The 19,313-nt window shown below is 35.6% G+C and overlaps 1 protein-coding gene and 1 long non-coding RNA gene across 4 annotated transcripts in view; one reads left to right on the forward strand and one right to left on the reverse strand.

Moving 5' to 3' along the window:
* Positions 1-4,811: 4,811 nt before the first annotated feature.
* Positions 4,812-19,313, reverse strand: part of LOC6046831 — a 138,646-nt gene continuing 124,144 nt past the window's right edge. For all 3 annotated transcript variants that reach the window (XM_038262458.1, XM_038262457.1, XM_038262459.1), the window contains exons 8-10: positions 18,073-18,228; positions 14,629-14,767; positions 4,812-6,373 (exon numbers count right to left, since the gene is read on the reverse strand). In XM_038262458.1, coding sequence (XP_038118386.1) covers positions 5,526-6,373; positions 14,629-14,767; positions 18,073-18,228 — 1,143 coding nt within the window. In that variant the 3' untranslated portion in view covers positions 4,812-5,525. The remainder of the gene's footprint in view (positions 6,374-14,628; positions 14,768-18,072; positions 18,229-19,313) is intronic.
* On the forward strand, positions 12,910-13,985 carry LOC119769559. The gene is made up of 3 exons (XR_005278423.1): positions 12,910-12,924; positions 13,244-13,429; positions 13,487-13,985. It is a non-coding gene; the product is annotated as an uncharacterized LOC119769559 (long non-coding RNA).

Raw genomic sequence — 19,313 nt, forward strand, 5'->3', positions numbered from 1 at the left:
TCAGTTTTATAAGTGTTTCTAAATAAATAAAATAACTGATTTAAATTAATTTCCTTTTTTGAATAAAATTTTAAAAACCGTATGTTATTATTATAAAAGCATCATATTTTAAGGAGTTTATGTAAACTGAAAAGTAATAATAATGATTGAAACTCATCTGAATATACAAAAGAAATCTTGGAACAATAGAAATTTGTCGATGTTTTCGATTCTTCAAACACTTTAATAACATAAAACAGTTAACAGTTTAAAATTTAAAAAATGTTCTTATGAAGTGAAAATCATTCTAAAACCCGAATAAAATGGTACTTGAAATACATAAACTATTTATTGTACTTTCAATATTTACAATATTTTCAAAGATCACTTGAACAGTTGAAATATTTTTGTAGCTTGGAATACATGATAAAATATTTAAACAGGAAGTATTTGACGTGTCAACAATTCTTAAAATACTTCAACAACATTTAAAACATTCGAAATCACTAACATATTTTTAAAACACTGAAACACGTAAAAATTCAAGCTTCATATGATCAAAATACTGACAAACCTAAAATGCTCAATATAATAACAAAAAAACAAAGCAGAAAGACTTTAAATAATAGAAACTTGAAAATTTAATATACTTGGAATCTTTGAAATAATTGAAATACATGAAAAATAAAAGTAATCGAAAAATGTTAAATCATTTCGAAATACTTAAAGTCCTTGAAAATAATGAAATGCTTGAATGACTTAAACAACTAGAATTAATAACATGAATCACATGAATTACTTAATGTAATAGAAATACTTCAAGGTCTTGAAAAAAACAAAATAGTCGAATTAATTCAAAAAACAAAATTCTCGAATTAATTGAATAGCTTGAAATACATTTAATATTGGAAAAACTTGAAATTCCTGAAAAACACGAAAACACGAAGTTTTTCAATTACAAGAAATTTGAAGTATTTGAATTACTAGAAATGTTTGATACTTGTTTTACTTCTATAGTTTTTAAAGGTCCAATTTGCTGTGTTTTTGAATACTACTAACTAAATGCGGTTCCAGAAACACCAAAAAACAAAAATGTGTTTACTGGACTTGAAAAAACCCCAGATTTGAAGTACTTGAAATTCTTCATATACTTGAAACACTCGAAATACTCGAAATACATAAAATACTACAAGTTTTTGAAATATCTAAGATCAATCTGAAATACTATTGATTCTTGAAACATTTTCGGTTCTCACAATACTTTAAATCCTTGAAATCCTACTTCGAAAACTTGGAAAAATTTAAAAACTTAAAGTACTTATGAGACTTAAAACCCAATACTCCAAAACATGAAATGCTTGATGTACCGTCATCAGGGGTGACATTGGGTCAGACAAAAATTTCGAAATTTGTATGATGCAATCTCACCCCCAGACCTAATGTCACCCCTGATGGCGGTACTTATAACACTCTTGAAATATTCAAAATCGATTTGAAATATTTGAAGAATTTGAAAACATGAAGTATTTGAAATACTTAAAACATATTTATTTACTTCTATTGTTTCTTTAAAGGTCCAATTTTGCTACCTCTGACTCAATGCGGTTTCAGATACACCAAAAAGACAAAATTTTGTTCATTTGACTGTAAAAAACTCCAAACATGAAGTACTTGAAATCCTTCAAGTTCATGAAATCCTTGAAATTCTTCAAATACATGAAAATTGCTTGAAACACTCAAAATACATAAAAGACCGAATTCTTGAGATATTTAAGATCAATTTAGAATATTTCAAATCATAAAAATTGAAATACATGAAATACTTCAAAACTCGAAATTTATGAAAAACATGAAATCCTTGAAATATCTGAAAAAATGAAGTATATACAAGTATATACAAGAAGTATTTAGTTTTTTTGAAGGTCCATACCAATATTTTGCCTGTGTTTTTGAATACCGCTAACTCATTGCGGTTTCAGAGACACAAAAAAACAACAACAACAAAAAACTAAATTTTGCTAACTGGACTTGAAAAAAACCACAGACCCCTTCAAGTACTTAAAACCCTTCAGATACTTGAAACTTGCTTAAACACTCCAAATACTACGAAATATTAAACTACTACAAATTCTTGAAATATCTAAGATCTATCTGAAATACTATACATTCTTGAATTACATTCAGTTCTCGCAATACTTTAAATCCTTAAAATTATACAAACACTTGATATACTTGAATACCTACTTCGAAAATTTGGAAAAATTGAAATACTTCAATTACTTATAATGAAAACTTGAAATACTTGAAATTCTTGAAATGTTTGAAAATCTAAATTCTTAAAATATTTAAAATCATTTTGAATTATTTGAAGGAATTTAAAATAATTGAAAAAATATATTATAAGTAATTAAATAACTTGAATTGCATGAAATACTAAGACACTAGTATACGAAGTATTTAATAAACATGAATTAATAGAAACATTTGATATTTTTATTTGCTTCTATTGGTTTTATAAAGGTCCAATTTTGATTTTTTGGCTTTAGAGTGTTTTTGACGCAATGTGGTTTCAGAAACACAAAAAAAAAAAACTAAATTTTGTTCATTGGACTTAAAAAAACTCCAAACATGAATCTTGTTTGAAACACTCAAAATACATAAAAAAAAACTACAAATTCTTGAAATATTTAAGATCAATCTGAAATACTTTAAATCCTAGAAATTCTTGAAATAGGTACTTAAATACATGAAATACTTTGAAAACTTGAAATACTTGCAATACTTAAAATCCACAAAATACGTTACATACTTGAAGCTCTTGAATCACATGATGTTATTATTACACTTTAAATCCTTGAAATAATTAAAATCAATTTGAAATAATTGAAACAATTTAAAAAAATATAGTATTTGAATTATTTAAAAAACTAAAACTAATTGGATAAACAATATTTGAATAACTTGGAATACATGATATACATACAATATTTGAAATACTTGAAGCACTTTAAATCCTTGAAAACTTTAAAAAACTTGATACACTCGTATACCTGAAATACCTTAAATATAAAAATTAGTCGTAATATTTAAAATCAACTTAACATACTTCAAACTATTGAAATGCTCAAAATGATTGAAATGAATAAAAATCTTAGAAAGGAATGATTCATTCGTTGAAAAGCGAAATGTGATTAATCTGTTAATTAATTGTTTGTTTGAAAGTAAAAACGGTAAATTATGCAAATTATTAATCTAAATCGCTCCCAAAAGCCTATTGATTAAAAACTTTGATTTATCCATCGCTGATGTAACATTACTAGTGTGGGTAGTGGTGCTGCTTGAAACATAACTTAGCCATCGATAGCGGAACAGGGTGGTTGGTGGTGGTGTTGTTGCAAGAGATTACTCTACAATTGATCGAGTGAATCCTTCGGAGAGCTCTCAAATATACTTTTTGGCCAGGAGTATCACTTCAAGATGTTGTATGTTATATTAAATCGAATTAAACATACGTCGTTTTGAAAAAGTTGCTTGGAATTTTGGAGGGTGGAGGGTAAAGTTCCGTTTAAAATATCTGGAGGGTGGGAAGTTGGAGGGTAACTAAACCGCGCTCGAGCACAACATTCAAACAGCCCAGCGACACGACCACACATGAGGAGCGTTCTTTTATTACGTAACGCGAAAAATCGGACTTTTAGACCCCCTCCCCCCCCTCGTAACAAAATTTCCATACAAATTTTAAAAATTTTGTATGGAGCGTAACACGGCCTCCGACCCCCCCTCTCCCCCTACTGCGTTACGTAATAAAAGAATGCTCCCATGCTCTTTCTCTCTTTTCCTCCCAGTCACGGCGTTCTAGCAGGATTCTAGCAGAGTTCTAACAGAGGTGGATATTCTAACAGCATTCTAGCAGGAACGTTCCATGGTTCTAGCAGGATTCTGACAGAACCAGCTCTGCTAGAATATTTCGTGACTGGGCTATCTCTTTCTTGCCTGTGCGGGTAAGTGTAATGACAGCAATCATTTTTACGCTGTTATGGGTGAAGTGATAGGAATTTTGGTAGAATTTCATCAACGGAGCTTCGCGCGAATGAAAGAGGTGTGACTGACTTTGCGTTGCGCTCATTCATTCGGATGTGTGTGAGCGAGAGGTGGGTATCAAAGTCAGACGGACGCAGAGAAAACGAAAGACGAGCTCATTCAACTGTCACCAATAATGTCGAGTGTTCAGGCATGATTATTGTAGTCGCTGATAACATAGAGTTTGATATTTTTACAAATTCTGATGGAATTGATATTTTTATGAAAAATCATTTATTATATTTTTAGCAAAGTTGTTTTTGTTATTTACTGTACCTAAAATTGTTTAAGATTTTATCAGAAGTTTCAAAATCACCCAGGATTTTACAATAATAATTATCAACGCAGCTTTTTTTCTGAAGCATCATTGAGAACACGTACCAGTAAGATTAAAATATACAATTTTAAAATAAGCTAAATTGAAATTGAAATTATATCAATCAAACCACGGTTTACGGAACTTCCTGGATATTCCAAAGAAATTTTGAAATACATGTTGAAAACTCTTCAAAAAACATGTAAAACTGAATGTTAAGTCATTAAACAATCTGATTCTTGACTTTAAATAAGGTTGTGTAATCCGGAAATCCTTTTAAAAGATGACCTCAATAAAAAAAATTGTGTAAAAGAAAAAAAGAACATAGTTTGAGGATTATCTAGATTCCGAAAAAAGTATTGAGAAGAAATTAATTGGATGAGAAAAGATGTCTGTTTTCTTTCACGAAGATTTTTTGTTACCCCAACTCATGTCATTAATGCCCCAGCAAAAGTTCGAAAATCCAAGCATTTTATTTAACCGATTGCAATGTGATTCGTTTGTGTGCTTTCAAAACTGTTTCTACATTGACACTATAACAGAACGTTTCGTAACACACTTCATCCAGCAAAAGTGAACTCTATTTATCAACGGAAGTTGTACACCAAGTTTCATTCAAATGTTTTTTTTCTTGAGTATTAGGCAACTCATCTACGTCGTACGACTACTTAACAGCTAATAGGTGATTCTACACTTCGTCATCGTCATCATCTTCATGTACAAAATAGACACATTCAGTTGCAGGGTTTTAAGTCAACATCACAAATAGGGTGCTCCTGTATATTAAATGTACTTTTTTTATGTAATAGTTGCGTTAGTATTACTAATATAGTAGTGACAAATTATGTGTGCAGTTTGTTATTTCCTAAATAATGGCTATAGAGTCTCTTTTGTTTTTTTTTGCTGCAGTCCGAACGCTAAACGCTTAAGTTTGGTATAGTCAGGATAAAACCGTTTCTTTGTTTATTTTATTTAGTTTTTAGTTTTTGTATATGAACATTCAACGCTAACCAGCAGGTTGACCAGAGTTTAGTAAAAAGGTAGAAAGTACTCGATATACGCATCGTTCTGCGGGTAGTTTGTAAAGTCGTCGGTTCCACCCGACTATCTTTGGCTCTTTGGTTTGACTTCTAGTTCTGTGTTCTGATTATCAATTCTGCTGGACCAGCGCCGGGCTGCTGCCGGTCGTCGCGTCGTCCATCGTGGTGGAGGGCGTCGTCTGCTGCGCCTGACAGTGGATCTGCGCCTCGACGCTGATCTCCTGCTGGCCGGATTCGTTCAGGAGCGACTTGCTCGAGTCAGACTTGATCAGGCTGCTGATGTTGGCCGTGAGGGTCTGGAAGTCTTCGGTTATCACATCGATTGTACTGTTGAGGTTGTCGTTGAACTTGGAGTTCTTGAACAGCTCGCGCCGGTTGTTGGTCGTCGAGTCCTTCGTCGTCGTCGTCGTCGAGGGTTTCGTTGGCGAAGGCGTTTCCGGCTTTCGCATCGGCGAAGACAACGAGCAGGACCACTTGTTCTGCTGGTTTCGCTGGATGAGCGACGCCTGTTCCGACTCGTCGTCCGATCCTCGCATGCTAATCTCCTTGGTCAGCGGCGATCGCGGACCAAGGTCAAAGCTTCCCCCTCCCCCATTACTGGTCACCGAACTCGCTTTCCTACTCAACTCCTTCAACTTCTTCAGCCCGCTCAACGTCGTACTGTTACCATTAGGCTCGTTCAACTCCACATTCCCCAGCACAAACGGAAGCTTCAACGACACCTCGCCGCCCATGCTGCTCAGCACCAACTTCACCTTCACGTAGTACGACACGTAGATGGCAAACACGTTCTTTTCTGCCTCGGACGAACCGGCCAAGGAGGTGGTGGTCGTTGGGGCCGTGATGAGTCCCCGCGGTGCGCTGGTGGCCAGCTTGGAGTTGTAGGCCGACGCGCTGGGATCGTTGTAGTTGCTGCTGAAGAGCGCACCCTCGACCGCTATCCAGTTCTTGGTCGTGCCTGCAATGAAGGACGATAGAAGAAATGTAGACTTGTACAACTGCTGCAGCTTATCTGATTAGAACAGCACCAACCAGGAGGTGGAGGAGGTGCAATAAATATTGTGGTTTGTGGTGCATCATTAATGCTAGCACATGGGGGAATTTATTTATCCAAGCGCACGCGACAGTTGCGGTGACCATCGTTAGTGTGGTGATTATACTAAGGAATAGAATACCTTTGCAGGAGATGGATATGTAAAAATACTTTTGGATATGTTTGCCCCTGTTAGATTGCATTTTTTAACTTTGGAATAATCAAGGGTTGTGCATTTTATAAATTTATGTGCATATTTATAAAAGACCATGCGGCTCCTACAAAATCAAACACACTTCTGGAGTTTTTTTTGAAGAGGTTCAATAAACCAAATTTTCAGTTTTTGCATTTTGTGTGTTTTTTAATACCCCAGACTCAAGGCGGTTACAAAAACACCCAAAAAGCAAAAACTAGAAATTTGATTCATTGGACCTTTTTTTTTAAAAAAAAAATCCAGACTTTGTCTTGGAGATGCGTCATACTGCCCAATTACTGAACTTTTAAAAATTCATTCTAGAGCAATTCTCTACGAAATCGGTCTTTTTTCTTCAATTTTAATTTTTGTATTTTTTAATCCGGCTGAAACTTTTTTGGTGCCTTCGGTATGCCCAATGAAGCCATTTTGCATCATTAGTTTGTCCATATTATTTTCCATACAAATTTGGTAGCTGTCCATACATAAACGATATATGAAAATTCAAAATTCTGGTGACCCATTTCTACGCTGGCTAGCCGAGCGCGAGGTACTTCAGCTTTGTCGACAAGCCCCGCCCTGAAGAACGTTTGCACCAATCGGATTCAAACGTTATTTAGAACTTCCGAACCCTTGTCAAATGGACAGGGACCCAGCGCGTATATAGTTGGTAGTAACAGTATTCCTAAATGCAGTTGTAGCTCACCAAGTCGCGATGGCCTAGTGATTAGCCTTTTTGCTTACCAATCCAAAGGACGGGGGATCGAACCCCGACTCGAGCGACTTTGATTTTTCGTTCATGTTCAGGGTTTCAAGAATTGTATTTCCTATACCTTCTCGTTGGGAGCAGATGGGATTCGAACCTAGGACCATTCGCTTACAAAGCGAACACCGTAACCAGTCAGCCACGGCCGCTCCAACTTTTCAGAAAATTTCCAGGTTGTGCAAAAAATCTTTTTCAACTTCATCAAGACTAACATTTCTTAAAGGCCAAATATTCAATATTACGCCCTTTTAAAATGTTAGTCTTGGTTTAAAAATTTTGAAGATATTTTTTTTTAAAGATCGGTAAATTTCACGATTGTTTCATATTTTAACTATTAGTTGCTGAGATATCAACATTAGAAAATGGTGGGTTGTTTGGGTGAAACTTGGAAAACATAAATTTTCATGTTTTTAAACACTTGCATGGCAATATCTCAGCAACTAAGGGTCGTATCAACAAAGTTCAAAAAAGCAAAATATAGAGAATTTTCTCAGCTTTTCAAAAATATTTTTTTTCAAAGGTGGGCAAATATGTGCACTTATTTAAAAAAAATGAAAAACTGCGACTATTTTCAAAAAAGTCACCTAAAATGGATTTAACTTGAAAACGGTGCACTTTATAAAAATTTTACTAAAGTACTTTTCGATTGCAAATTTGATTTTAATCGAAAAATGAAGTTGAAAATTTTTTGCGAGCAATATTTCGATTTTTTGAAAAAATCTGTATTAATTAAAAAATTCAAAAATTCATAATGCTGAAGATCAAATCGATCAAAAAATTCCTTCAAAAGATACAGATTTTTGAATTTTTATATATCATTTTTGTATGAACAGCTACCAAATTTGTATGAAAAATTATATAGACAAACTAATGATGCAAAATGGCTTCTTTGGGCATATGAAAGGCACCAAAAAAGTTTCAGTCGGATTAAAAAATACAAAAAAAATCGAATGACCGAAATCTGAGAGAACTGCTTAGTAGAGCAAAAATTGCTCAAAATGAACACGGGAAAAATAGAAATTTTCGGAAAATAATTGGGCAGTAGAGGGTTAAACTTATAATACTAACTTTTAAGTCAAAACATGAGCTCTTTAGGAGAATACAAAGTAGGGCAAACTCCTTTCCCAAGTAGGGTGCCCAACCTCTTGGCCCTGCGGACCATTTCTGATTTTTCTAAATGGGTGGGCCGGAACTAACATTTGATAAAAGTTGAAAAAAGTAAATCTTGATTTTAAGAATAAAGCACAAAGATAACTTTCAAAAATGTGTTTAAATGACATATTTTTATTTTTGTTTGTTTAAATTTGTATAGTTATTGTTTTTGACGATTGCAATTGAACCCCTCGAAAAACATTCAAATTTCAATGGTCGTTGCCATTTTTTTAAGTTTAATTTCCTCAACACTACAATATTAAAAAATCAATAAGCCATACTGAAATTTATTCAAACGAAATTTGGATTCGAATATCTTTTTCGAAAAAAAAACTTGTTGTACACCTTTATTCAAATATTGAGCAATTCCATGTCAAATAGGGAATCTGTTGTACCCGACCCTCTCCGATTTCAATGAAACTTTGTAGACATGTTATCCTAGGCATATATAAGCCATTTTTGTGTATATGGAGCCAGTTACACTCGATAATGACATTTGAGAAAGGCGTAATTGTTTTAAATATTTTTGTATTTCGTAATTCAAATATTGCTGTATCTCGAAGCCGTAGCATCGTATCAAAAAGTGGTCAAAGACAAACTTGTAGGAAATTTGACGCGCTTTCCGAAAAAAATACACTGAAAGAAAAAAACACTTCACATTTATGAGATTTTTGGATTTTTTAGTTTAAAAGTCAAATTTGAAGGTGAGCCCACGATTTTTTTTCGTTCAAAATTTTTGTGAAAATAGCCTAAGATGTTACAAAAATACTCATGAAAAATGCAGGATGGAGCAACTCACCTAAAAAAATACAAAAGTCATTTACTGAAATTGTTTTTTTGAAAAGTGCTCTAAACGTCAAAATTTTCAAAAACCGAATACGGGAATCGTTTCTCCAGACAATATTACATAAAAGTCTGCATATTGACCATTGTCCAAAGTCCAATCCTTGTAAAGTTACAGCGGTTTTAAAAATAAAAATGTTGAAAAAATAGGTTTTTTGATGGTTTTTGGCAATTTCTATATGACCGACTTGATTTTTCAGTCACGAAAATATTTTTACCGGAAAGCTCGTCCAATTTTCCAAAAGTTTGTCTTTGACCACATTTCAATTGGATGCATGGGCTTTCAGATATAAGCTAATTTACTATCCAGGTTACTATACTACACTGAAAAAATATTATGTTTTCAGTTATCAGCAGAGAACGAACATAAGCACCATGTTTTGCGAAATATCAAAGGTGCAGTGCTTTAGTTGTCACCAGAACCCATTATTTTGGGTGCTTATAATAAGCACCCCAGCTTGAAGGTGCTTATTTTTGCAACGTTTTTTTTTATTTAGGCTTTAGGATGATAAAATTTGTATGTATATTTGGAGATAATTGCTGTAGCTGTTATTTTAAATGTAAATCATCTTGCTTCTTGACATTTTTTGAAAATGGGAAGAAATGCCGCAGCATTTCCCTCAGTACGGATTTGACCTTGCGAGAATTGACGGATGACATTTTTGAAACGTTTCTCAAAGAGATCGAGGGGCATATGGGGATTGTGGCCTGCGTTCAAAGTGGCTTTTTACTAGGTCTAAACAGCTGCACTCATGGTTCATTTTCACACTTTCTGCCTCATCTTTATGAAGGATTTGGTGCCTCCACGCCAATTGACCCTATTCCGGGTAAAAGTTCAAATAAAGTCGCTTGAAGACAGTGATTGTTTTACCAATGCTGAAGTCTGCTCAAAAATAGGACTCGAAGCCGTCTTCTCACGATATACACTCAAAATTTGGTCACATATGTCTAATTTTGGCCACATTGTAACATGCCATTGCTCCTCAAGAAGTACAGAATCTGCTAGGAACTGACCAAAAACAAAGTTTTAATTGACAATGTTGACAACAGTTATTTTGTCTGTGGTAACAAAGAAAGACAAGTCATAGTTACCTTGTTTGAAAAATATGCACCAGCACCGCACCCAAATATTTTAAAGTTCGGTGCTTATCGTAGTTACCTTACTACAAGGTGCAGGTACTTATTTCCCTTCCCTGGTTATGAGCAATGTAATTAGCTTATATCTGTAAGCCCATACATGCAATTGAAATGTGGTCAAAGACAAGCTTTCCGGTAAAAATATTTTCGTGACTGAAAAATCAAGTCGGTCATATAGAAATTGCCAAAAACCATCAAAAAACCTATTTTTTCAACATTTTTATTTTTAAAACCGCTGTAACTTTACAAGGATTGGACTTTGGACAATGGTCAATATGCAGACTTTTATGTAAAATTGTCTGGAGAATCGATTCCCGTATTCGGTTTTTGAAAATTTTGACGTTTAGAGCATTTAAAAAAAAAACAGTTTCAGTAAATGATTTTTGTATTTTTTTAGGTGAGTTGCTCCATCCTGCATTTTTCGTGAGTATTTTTGTAACATCTTAGGCTATTTTCACAAAAAATTTGATATTAAATAAATTAATTAAATTAAATGATATTATTAAATTTTCAATTGATTTGCTCTCTAATTTCTTGACCCGTTTTGAGACATTTTTTAATATTTTTAAAATATTTGCAGCGATCAGTACGAATAATTTGCTTTTTAAAGCTTTTTTTTTTAAACTTTATCACAGAAATGTTGGAAAAATACATTAGTTTTTGCTTAGTTATTTATAAAAAAATGAAAATAGAAAAAAAAACCTCAATGTGATAAAACTAAAAGAAATTTAAATTTAGAGTAATTTTGTACATTTTTAGACAACAATTCAAGATTTTTTCAAAAATTTTACAATTTTACGAAATGAATAATTTTGTTTTCTTGCACCATTTTTCAGTTTAAAAATATCGATATAGAAATTAGAATAATTAAATTCAAACATGAAGAATGTTGTTATATTATGTTAAAATTTGATCTAAGGCTTACTTTTTTTTTAACTCAGACAATCAATTTATTTATTTAATATTTCATGAACAGCTTTAAGGGCCGGTCATAGAACTATTTTGAAAAGCCGTCGCGGGCCGGATGAAATGGCCTCACGGGCCGGACGTTGGGCAGGCCTGCTGTAAGGTACCATGCAAGGAGGCGCATGGTGGCTCAAGCCAATGTACTCAAATTTTTATGATTTGATATATGGGTGTCAAGGTATAACAAAATAAGAATGCATTTCAAGATTTTTTTTTGAAAATGTCCTATAAACTATTTTGTTTCATGCAAATTACGCAATTTTTCACAATACACCAAAAAACTGTATTTCATGAAAACACTGAAAAATTTTCACAGTGGTGCGAAATTTTGTGAGCATTTTTATTTTATTAGAGATTTTTTTTTGTAGAGTCCACATCAAAAAACAACACAAAAACAAGGAAAATACTGAAATTTTCACAAAATGCCTTATTTAATGAAAATACTCAAATTTCCTAACTGGAAATATTAGACCCAAACGATTCGTATTTTTTATGCATTTTCACTTTATCAGAGATTCCAACAAAATTTCGCATCACATTGGTATTTAAAATTGAAAATAATGAAAATTAAAGTATTTTCATGAAATACGCTGCCCCTGATCACATAAATGACACATATGCATTTTTATCGCTTTTGAGCCATTGATGCAGTTTGGTTCAAAATCATGTGCTCTTTCAGAAAAGCCTGCAACATCCAGTACTTTGTTCTAGAAATTAGGAGGAAATCCATTTTTTTGCGGAAAATTAAGACGTAGTGTGTTAGACAAACTTCAAATGCGTTTTTCTCAGCTTTCTGATTTTGCATATGGGACATTTATGTGAAAATCGAAGAAAAAAACAAAACATCGTTAAATGAGAACTCACGGCATACAAATTGTTGGAAAAAAATTTCTTATTTTTTGCATGATTCTGGAAACCCCAATACAACCTAAACAGACTTCTATGGCCTAGTTAAAACTTAAAATATGACTAGGGCGTGATCCACTTCGACAAATATTTGTTCCATATTTGTCTGAAGGTCATTCACAAATGCCGTAAACATTTTACTTGCAGTGTGTAATGTTGAGTGACTTTTCTCTCAGAGGTGAAAAATTGTTTTGTTTATTTGTTATTGGGTTCTCATATAATACACGGTTACTGAAAATCGCACTTTTGGGAGTTCGCTTAATCGAACTCAAAAAAGTGCGAAATCGCGAACTCGAAAAATGGTAAAAATCACCAAAAAACGAGTTCAGTTAAGCGAACTCCCAAAAGTGTGATTTTGGACTTAGCGATTTTTTTTAATTCGCTTGAAACATTTCGTCCTAAATACAAGTTAGTTGTTTTTTTGCGCTCCGGAGTTTCGGGTTATATTTCTGGTAAGTGAAAAGGAAGGATTGTCCACCGGTGGACGGATTGCCCGCCAACGTTGGCGAAAAGGTACGGTCCAACGGTGGATGGAATACTGGACAAAGTTTTGCGAGAGGAATCCGTCCACCGGTGGACGGATTGCCCGCCAACGTTGGCGAAAAGGTACGGTCCACCGGTGGACGGAATACTGGACAAAGTTTTGCAAGAGGAATCCGTCCACCGGTGGACGGATTGCCTGCCAATCTTGGCGAGAAGGTGGAAAAAGTTTTGCAAGAGGAATCCGTCCACCGGTGGACGGATTGCCTGCCAAAGTTGGCAGGACGAACCGGACCAACTTTGGACAGTTTTGCAAAGGACATTATAATATTTTGTTTACTTTTTCCGGCAGAACCAAGTGGCCAGTGTGGAAGCGGAATGAAAGGGACTCGATTCTGTTCTACACGCAATATTGACCACAGGATGAGAACATTCAAATCTCGATCATTTTGGACACGGACGGAGATGATCTGTTGCGGAGTCGTCGTTCCTCGTTCTTCTGGCAGTCCGACTCGACGTTGTCCATCAGGTGACGAAGGTTTGTCCCATCAGTGTTGCACAACATCCAAATCTGTTCTAACTCGACCTTTTTCAGACAACCAACTTATACGAAACGACGAAATCCAGCAAGAACCGAGCTGCAGGCAAATATGGCACGAACGGCCATCCTACTCGTAAGAAACTGGCTCTATCATTGTCACCGATCTCGGCAGACGGCGGCGGCAACGATCAACTCCTCCACGGGCTTCCCGGCGGCCGGTGACCAACGACACGCTTATGTGCAAGTTGCAGTTCTACGACGACGAGGAGACCAGCACGTAGTCGCTGCACAAGTTTTCCGAGACGTAGGCCTGCCTGACCGGATCGATGAATACACGAAGCTGTAGAAAAGCTGGAGAAAAGTGAACAACGTCATTGCCGCCCTGTGTAAATTTTGGTCCTGGAACGTAATCCTTGACCTCGATATCGCTGCACCACCCTACGCGAAGCAGCCTGCTGGAACCAGGAGAGATCGTAAACATTTTCCCCAAGGAACCAACATTGATTACCGTGACAAACTATCTTGCACGAAGCTTTGTTTTATAAAATATAAACCTGTCATTATATTTGTGTAATTATTATCAAATAATTTAATAAAAATGCCGTTTAGTTGTTTATCAATTATTTACTGCAATTAGTTTAATTACTAACTCAAAGAAAACCCCTGAAAACGCCCTTAAGTAGGCAACCTTACAACCGGTGAAATATTTCCCCACGCTCGAACTCAACAAATCACGAAAATCATGATTTTGCCAGTTCGACCCTCTTTACCAAAAAAAGTGTTATCCGAGTTGAACTTCAAAAATCATGATAATTACCATTTTTTTGGTTTTATTTGGTAAGCGTGTACAACATGATATAGGGGAAATATACCCATTTTAATTTTTTAACTAAGCCGTTTGACCAATTCTCATCACTTTTGCCGTTTCCGCTATTAAATCAACATTTTCAGATGTATAAAAAATGAAGAGATGCTTGTTCACTTTTATTTGAGCTATGTATTAGTTTGGAACAGTCAAAAACACATTATGAAAGCTTTAATTACACGATCAAAGTGCTGATAGGCTGATAATAGAAATAGGCTGAGAAAGGGTATAGTTCCCCTAGTTGAAAGGCTCTCCATTCTAAACCAACAGCCAAACCATCAAGCTAATGCAGATAGACGCAGGCATGGAACCCTACCCACAACCTTCTTACCTCTAACCGGAAGCAGCGAGTACGAGGCGTGCAGGGTGTCCCCCGGGCCAATGTGTTTGCTGACGTCCACCTCGGCGACGACATTTTTGAACTTGCCATTGCTGAACATGCACACGTCCACGTGCTGCACCGCCACGAGCTGGAAGAGAAAGGGGGAGAAATTCCATCATCAGAGGGTTGCTTGCCTGGTGGTCATTAGTGTCGGGGGTTTGATGAGTCGTATGGGGAGAGCGGGGTTTGAGCAAACAAACGTAGATGTGTAGTAGGGGAACAGCATCTAATTCCAGCGTGCCTCTAATGTTGGCAGGTCAGAATTTTGACATTCAATTAAAGCTAATTAAAAGCGTTTTCAACTGAACTCGAGTGATAAATAGCTCAATAAGAAGTGAGCATGCAAGTTTCTATCAAAAGTTTTGCAAAATTAGTTGTTTGAATAGTGAAAATCAGCAAATTGGATGGAGTTAGGAGCGAGTGCTTAACCTGCCAAAGATACGAGAATTTCCCCTAATGTGCAGTAGTTTAGCTGCTGGTGTTGGCACTCAAATGCTCAATTAAACAGTCACTGATGGATGATTAGTTAGTGCAGAGTGGATTCCAATAATCTCTTTTGGCCCTTGATGACATTGATGAGCATGATATGTGTTTTATTAAGCTAATTTGAAATTGATTCCAACATGAGATACTGATTTGAACTTCCAGTTATTTTTTATGTTAAAAGTTAAAATCAATGTGTTTTGGGCAAATTTTGTGCTTGGTTAATGAAACCAAAACTGATGGGATATTGATCTTCTGCTCATCCAGCAAAAATCCACTTTCCGAAATTGGCTTTTCTAAACTGCAACTTCCAATCACCTGGAGGTAAAACCCTCGATCCGAGTTCAAACATTGCATAATACACACGTTTGAACGGTGCCCACTGTAATCTCCAAACCGGCCTCACTTCTATGTAGAAACGACACGCACTCTGCATCAGGTAAATGCCATCATCCGCTTTTCCCTAGTTTTACAGTGAAGACAATCTCATGTAGTTTTACATACAGGGAAACCGGGAACGCAGAAAAATGACGGTTCTATATAGCACGGTGGGCTTGAAAGGGACTACTTGCCTGCAATTGCAAAAAATGGAATAAAAAAATAAAAATAAAACACACCGTGCCAGAAGTTAAACTCTGTTGGCCGAGTAAAGTGCACGTCCGGTTGTTTGCATGCGTGTGCTTCCGGCGTGGCGTGTCGAAGCTGCTACACAGTAAAAAAAACATGGTAATATTACAACTGGGAAGGGGTACATCTTTTGTATCAGTAAAAATGTGTAATTTTACCTCTGAAGATGTGTAATTTTACCACTGTTCTGTTGTAATTTAAATTTTTATGTCTAAATTGAAGTAAAATGAAATCTTAAAAGTGGTAATGTTCAACCTTCCAAATAACAGCTTTGAAATTTACACATTTTTTTTAACTGTGTAGCTGATGGTTGCTTCAGGGCATTTCATCCGTTTTTGGTCGTGCGTGTTCTGGACCCAGTGAAGCGTTTCTATGGGGTTTCGTGAATTTAATTTTCTTTTTTATTTTAATTTAAAATTTAAAATCTGAAATTCGTGTAAATAATGCAATCTGGTTCAAAGCATGCGCATTTTCAGAAAAACTTACTTCGAGAAAAGTTGGGAAAATTCCTGAATTGCCGTACGCTTTTTCTCAAAATTACGTTTTTCGTAAAAATAATTCAAGTTCATTTAGGTTAGTTTCCAATGGAAATAATTGTCTTTTCCAGAGAACTGCTCAAAGAATAATAGTGTCCGGTTTGCCATGGGGGATTGCATCAAGTTAATCGAAAGTTTATCCCACAAAAAGCATGGAGGCGTATGATGGATTTTTGTTGCTATAATTCTAGCCTTTTTGAAAACCAATTTGTGACTTTGGTACCTTAAAATTTCAACCTTGAACAAACTTTTGAAAAGCTAACAATTTTTTTTTTCTGCATTGGACTTCATTTTGGGTTTTACATCACTGGCGTGTAAAACTCCCTCGACAACCTGGCTGTGTTTGCAGAGTAACTTTCCCACATTCGATAGAGGTACGACCAAACTATTTGCTCATGAATATTGATGAGTTCCGTGCACGAGCAGCGTCTAGTTTACTAATCGTCGAAAATGTGACCATCTGTACGTAATGTTATGCAAAATTGAGAGAGCGAATAAATGCCAGTTTTTTTTCTTTTCTTTTGGAAGTATTTTAAAGTTGGTCTCAGCAAGACTTTATTTTTTGCTCGTGGTTTTTCACAGTTCTTTAAGCGGAACACAAATCTCTTCCACCCTTGGGGGTGTGTGTCAGTTTCAAGTGCTTTTCAGCATATGTACAGGTGACATGGTACAAGAATCTACATAAATATGGCATAAATCTTCGCACAGAAGGGATGAAAATCATGCCAAAAAACCTGAATCCCTAAGGCACTTTAACATTCACATTTTTTTCTTACTATCGTGATTGTGCTTTGTTGTCACATGCTTGAAATGCTTTACCCTTGTTGTTTATACAGATCCCCGAAACTCAGTTTTAACCTAAAACTATTCAAATTTGTGCAATGTTGCCACACGTCATACATTTTTTTACCAAAAAAAAGTGGCGTCTTTGTCGCACAGCACAGGATCGTGTTACAGGATTGTGTACTCATTGTTACGACAAGATAGCACAACTAAGACGCTTGAAAGTATCACAATTGGCCCAACTACCCTTGAGAGTCGAAAAATTGACGCAAGTGGCAATCCGTACGAGTGAGATTAAATTATGAATTGATATTTGGTGGCGCGCACCCTCTCGTTTTGATATTGATTTGAAACGGAAGCAATGGAAAATAATGGTGACGAAAAGCTGTTTGAATATTTGATTTGCTTCGAAATTTCAAGCATCAAAGCGACACCAAAGGTGTTCTGTTAAAAGTTTCCAAAGTTGATCAAAGCCAGAAGCAATGGTTTTGACACGAACCTGAGTTGACATTTTTCGACGGTGATTAAAAAAAAGTGATATTTTTGAACTAATGTTGAATTTTATACTAGAAATTAAATATTAAAAGTTTGAATTCGTGTTTCGAAACTCTTCATTCTAGTAATTTTACGAAAAATGTTCTCTTTGAGATTGAAATCAGTACCAGCAGTATAATTTCCGGATACTTTCCTCTACATTACCGGAAAATCCATGTCGATTTGATTTCCAATTTGGTGTAAAATAGCTTCAATGTACTTTTGCCAAATCATGAGTTCAATTGAAGTGGCTACAACTAGAGTGTTCCCAGAAATGCCTCCCCAATTTAACCCAAAAGCTTTTGATCTCGCTTTGTGTGATTGGCAATTCCATGCATTTTCAATCGGAATCGTCCTTTCCCACAGACAGTCCTGAATATATGCAACTCCCGGCGCACTCATCGGACGAATGACGATAGAGGATACTCACCCGAATTTTGCGCACCACCTTCCGGCTATCGTTCTTGATGTCGAGCGTGACGGTGACGTTCTCGCCGTGCACGTACGCGGCCTTGTTGAGCGACGCCTTCAGGTTGACCCGGCCGTCCGCCCACAGGAAGGGTTTGTCCACCGACACCTGGGGACCCTGAGGAGGAGGGAAAAGGGAAGAAGGGTTTGAAACATTGTTGACGATTTATGATTTTTTTATGTTTTAATGTTTTGAATACTTGACTGAAATTTACAAAATATGTTTTAAATTTCTTTTTTTTGAACCATTTTTTGGATAATACAATATACGTTTACCACTGCCCAACAAAACCTGACGGATATCCAACAATGCGAAAAATTAAAATGTAACACATTTTTTGGATAATACAATATACGTTTACCACTGCCCAACAAAACCTGACGGATATCCAACAATGCGAAAAATTAAAATGTAACACTAAAAATTGAAAAAAAAGCGGAGATTCCTCGTCAAACCACCATGTGTCACCAGAAAAAGTATACTGGGAACCTAGCTGGGAACTCATTTGATGGAGGAGCATGGTACTTGAGTTTGATTGATATAGAGCAATTCCAGCTCGAATCAAAAAATTTCCTGGTACTTTTGTATCGGACCCTCTCCGATTTCAATGAAACTTTGTAGCCATGTTGTCCTAGGCCTATATAAGCCATTTTTGTGTATATGGAGCCAATAGTACTCGAAAATAACATTTGAGAAGGGCGTAAGTTATTTAAATATTTTTGTACCTCGAAGTTAATTAGTGTACCTCGAAGCCGTTACATCGTATCAAAAGTGGTCAAAGACAAACTTGTAGGAAATTGCACGGGCTTTCTGAACAAAAAAAAAATACACTGAAATAAAAATACACGCCTCTTCTATGAGATTTTTAAATTTTTAGGTGTAAAAGTCAAATTTTAAGGTGATGCCCAGATTTTTTTTCGTTCAAAATTTTTGAGGAAATAGCCAAAGATGTTACAAAAAGACTGACGAAAAATACAAACTTTGGAGAAAAACCATTCGGCCCAGACCAAATATTTTTGAAAAATTCAAAGTGCACGTGTTTCCCCTCGAGTAGAGGCTGCGCAGTCATTTTTGTCATTTTTTTGTAGGCCAGTGTAATCCATTTGATTCAAATCTCATCAATTTTGATTGTTTAGGGCGCTATGTCCCTTACCTTTCTGAACTACATGTTCTGCCCCTATTGATAATGCTCCAAACACCAA

Source organism: Culex quinquefasciatus, chromosome 3 (assembly GCF_015732765.1).
Source record: "Culex quinquefasciatus strain JHB chromosome 3, VPISU_Cqui_1.0_pri_paternal, whole genome shotgun sequence".
NCBI classification, from domain to species: Eukaryota; Metazoa; Arthropoda; class Insecta; order Diptera; family Culicidae; genus Culex; species Culex quinquefasciatus.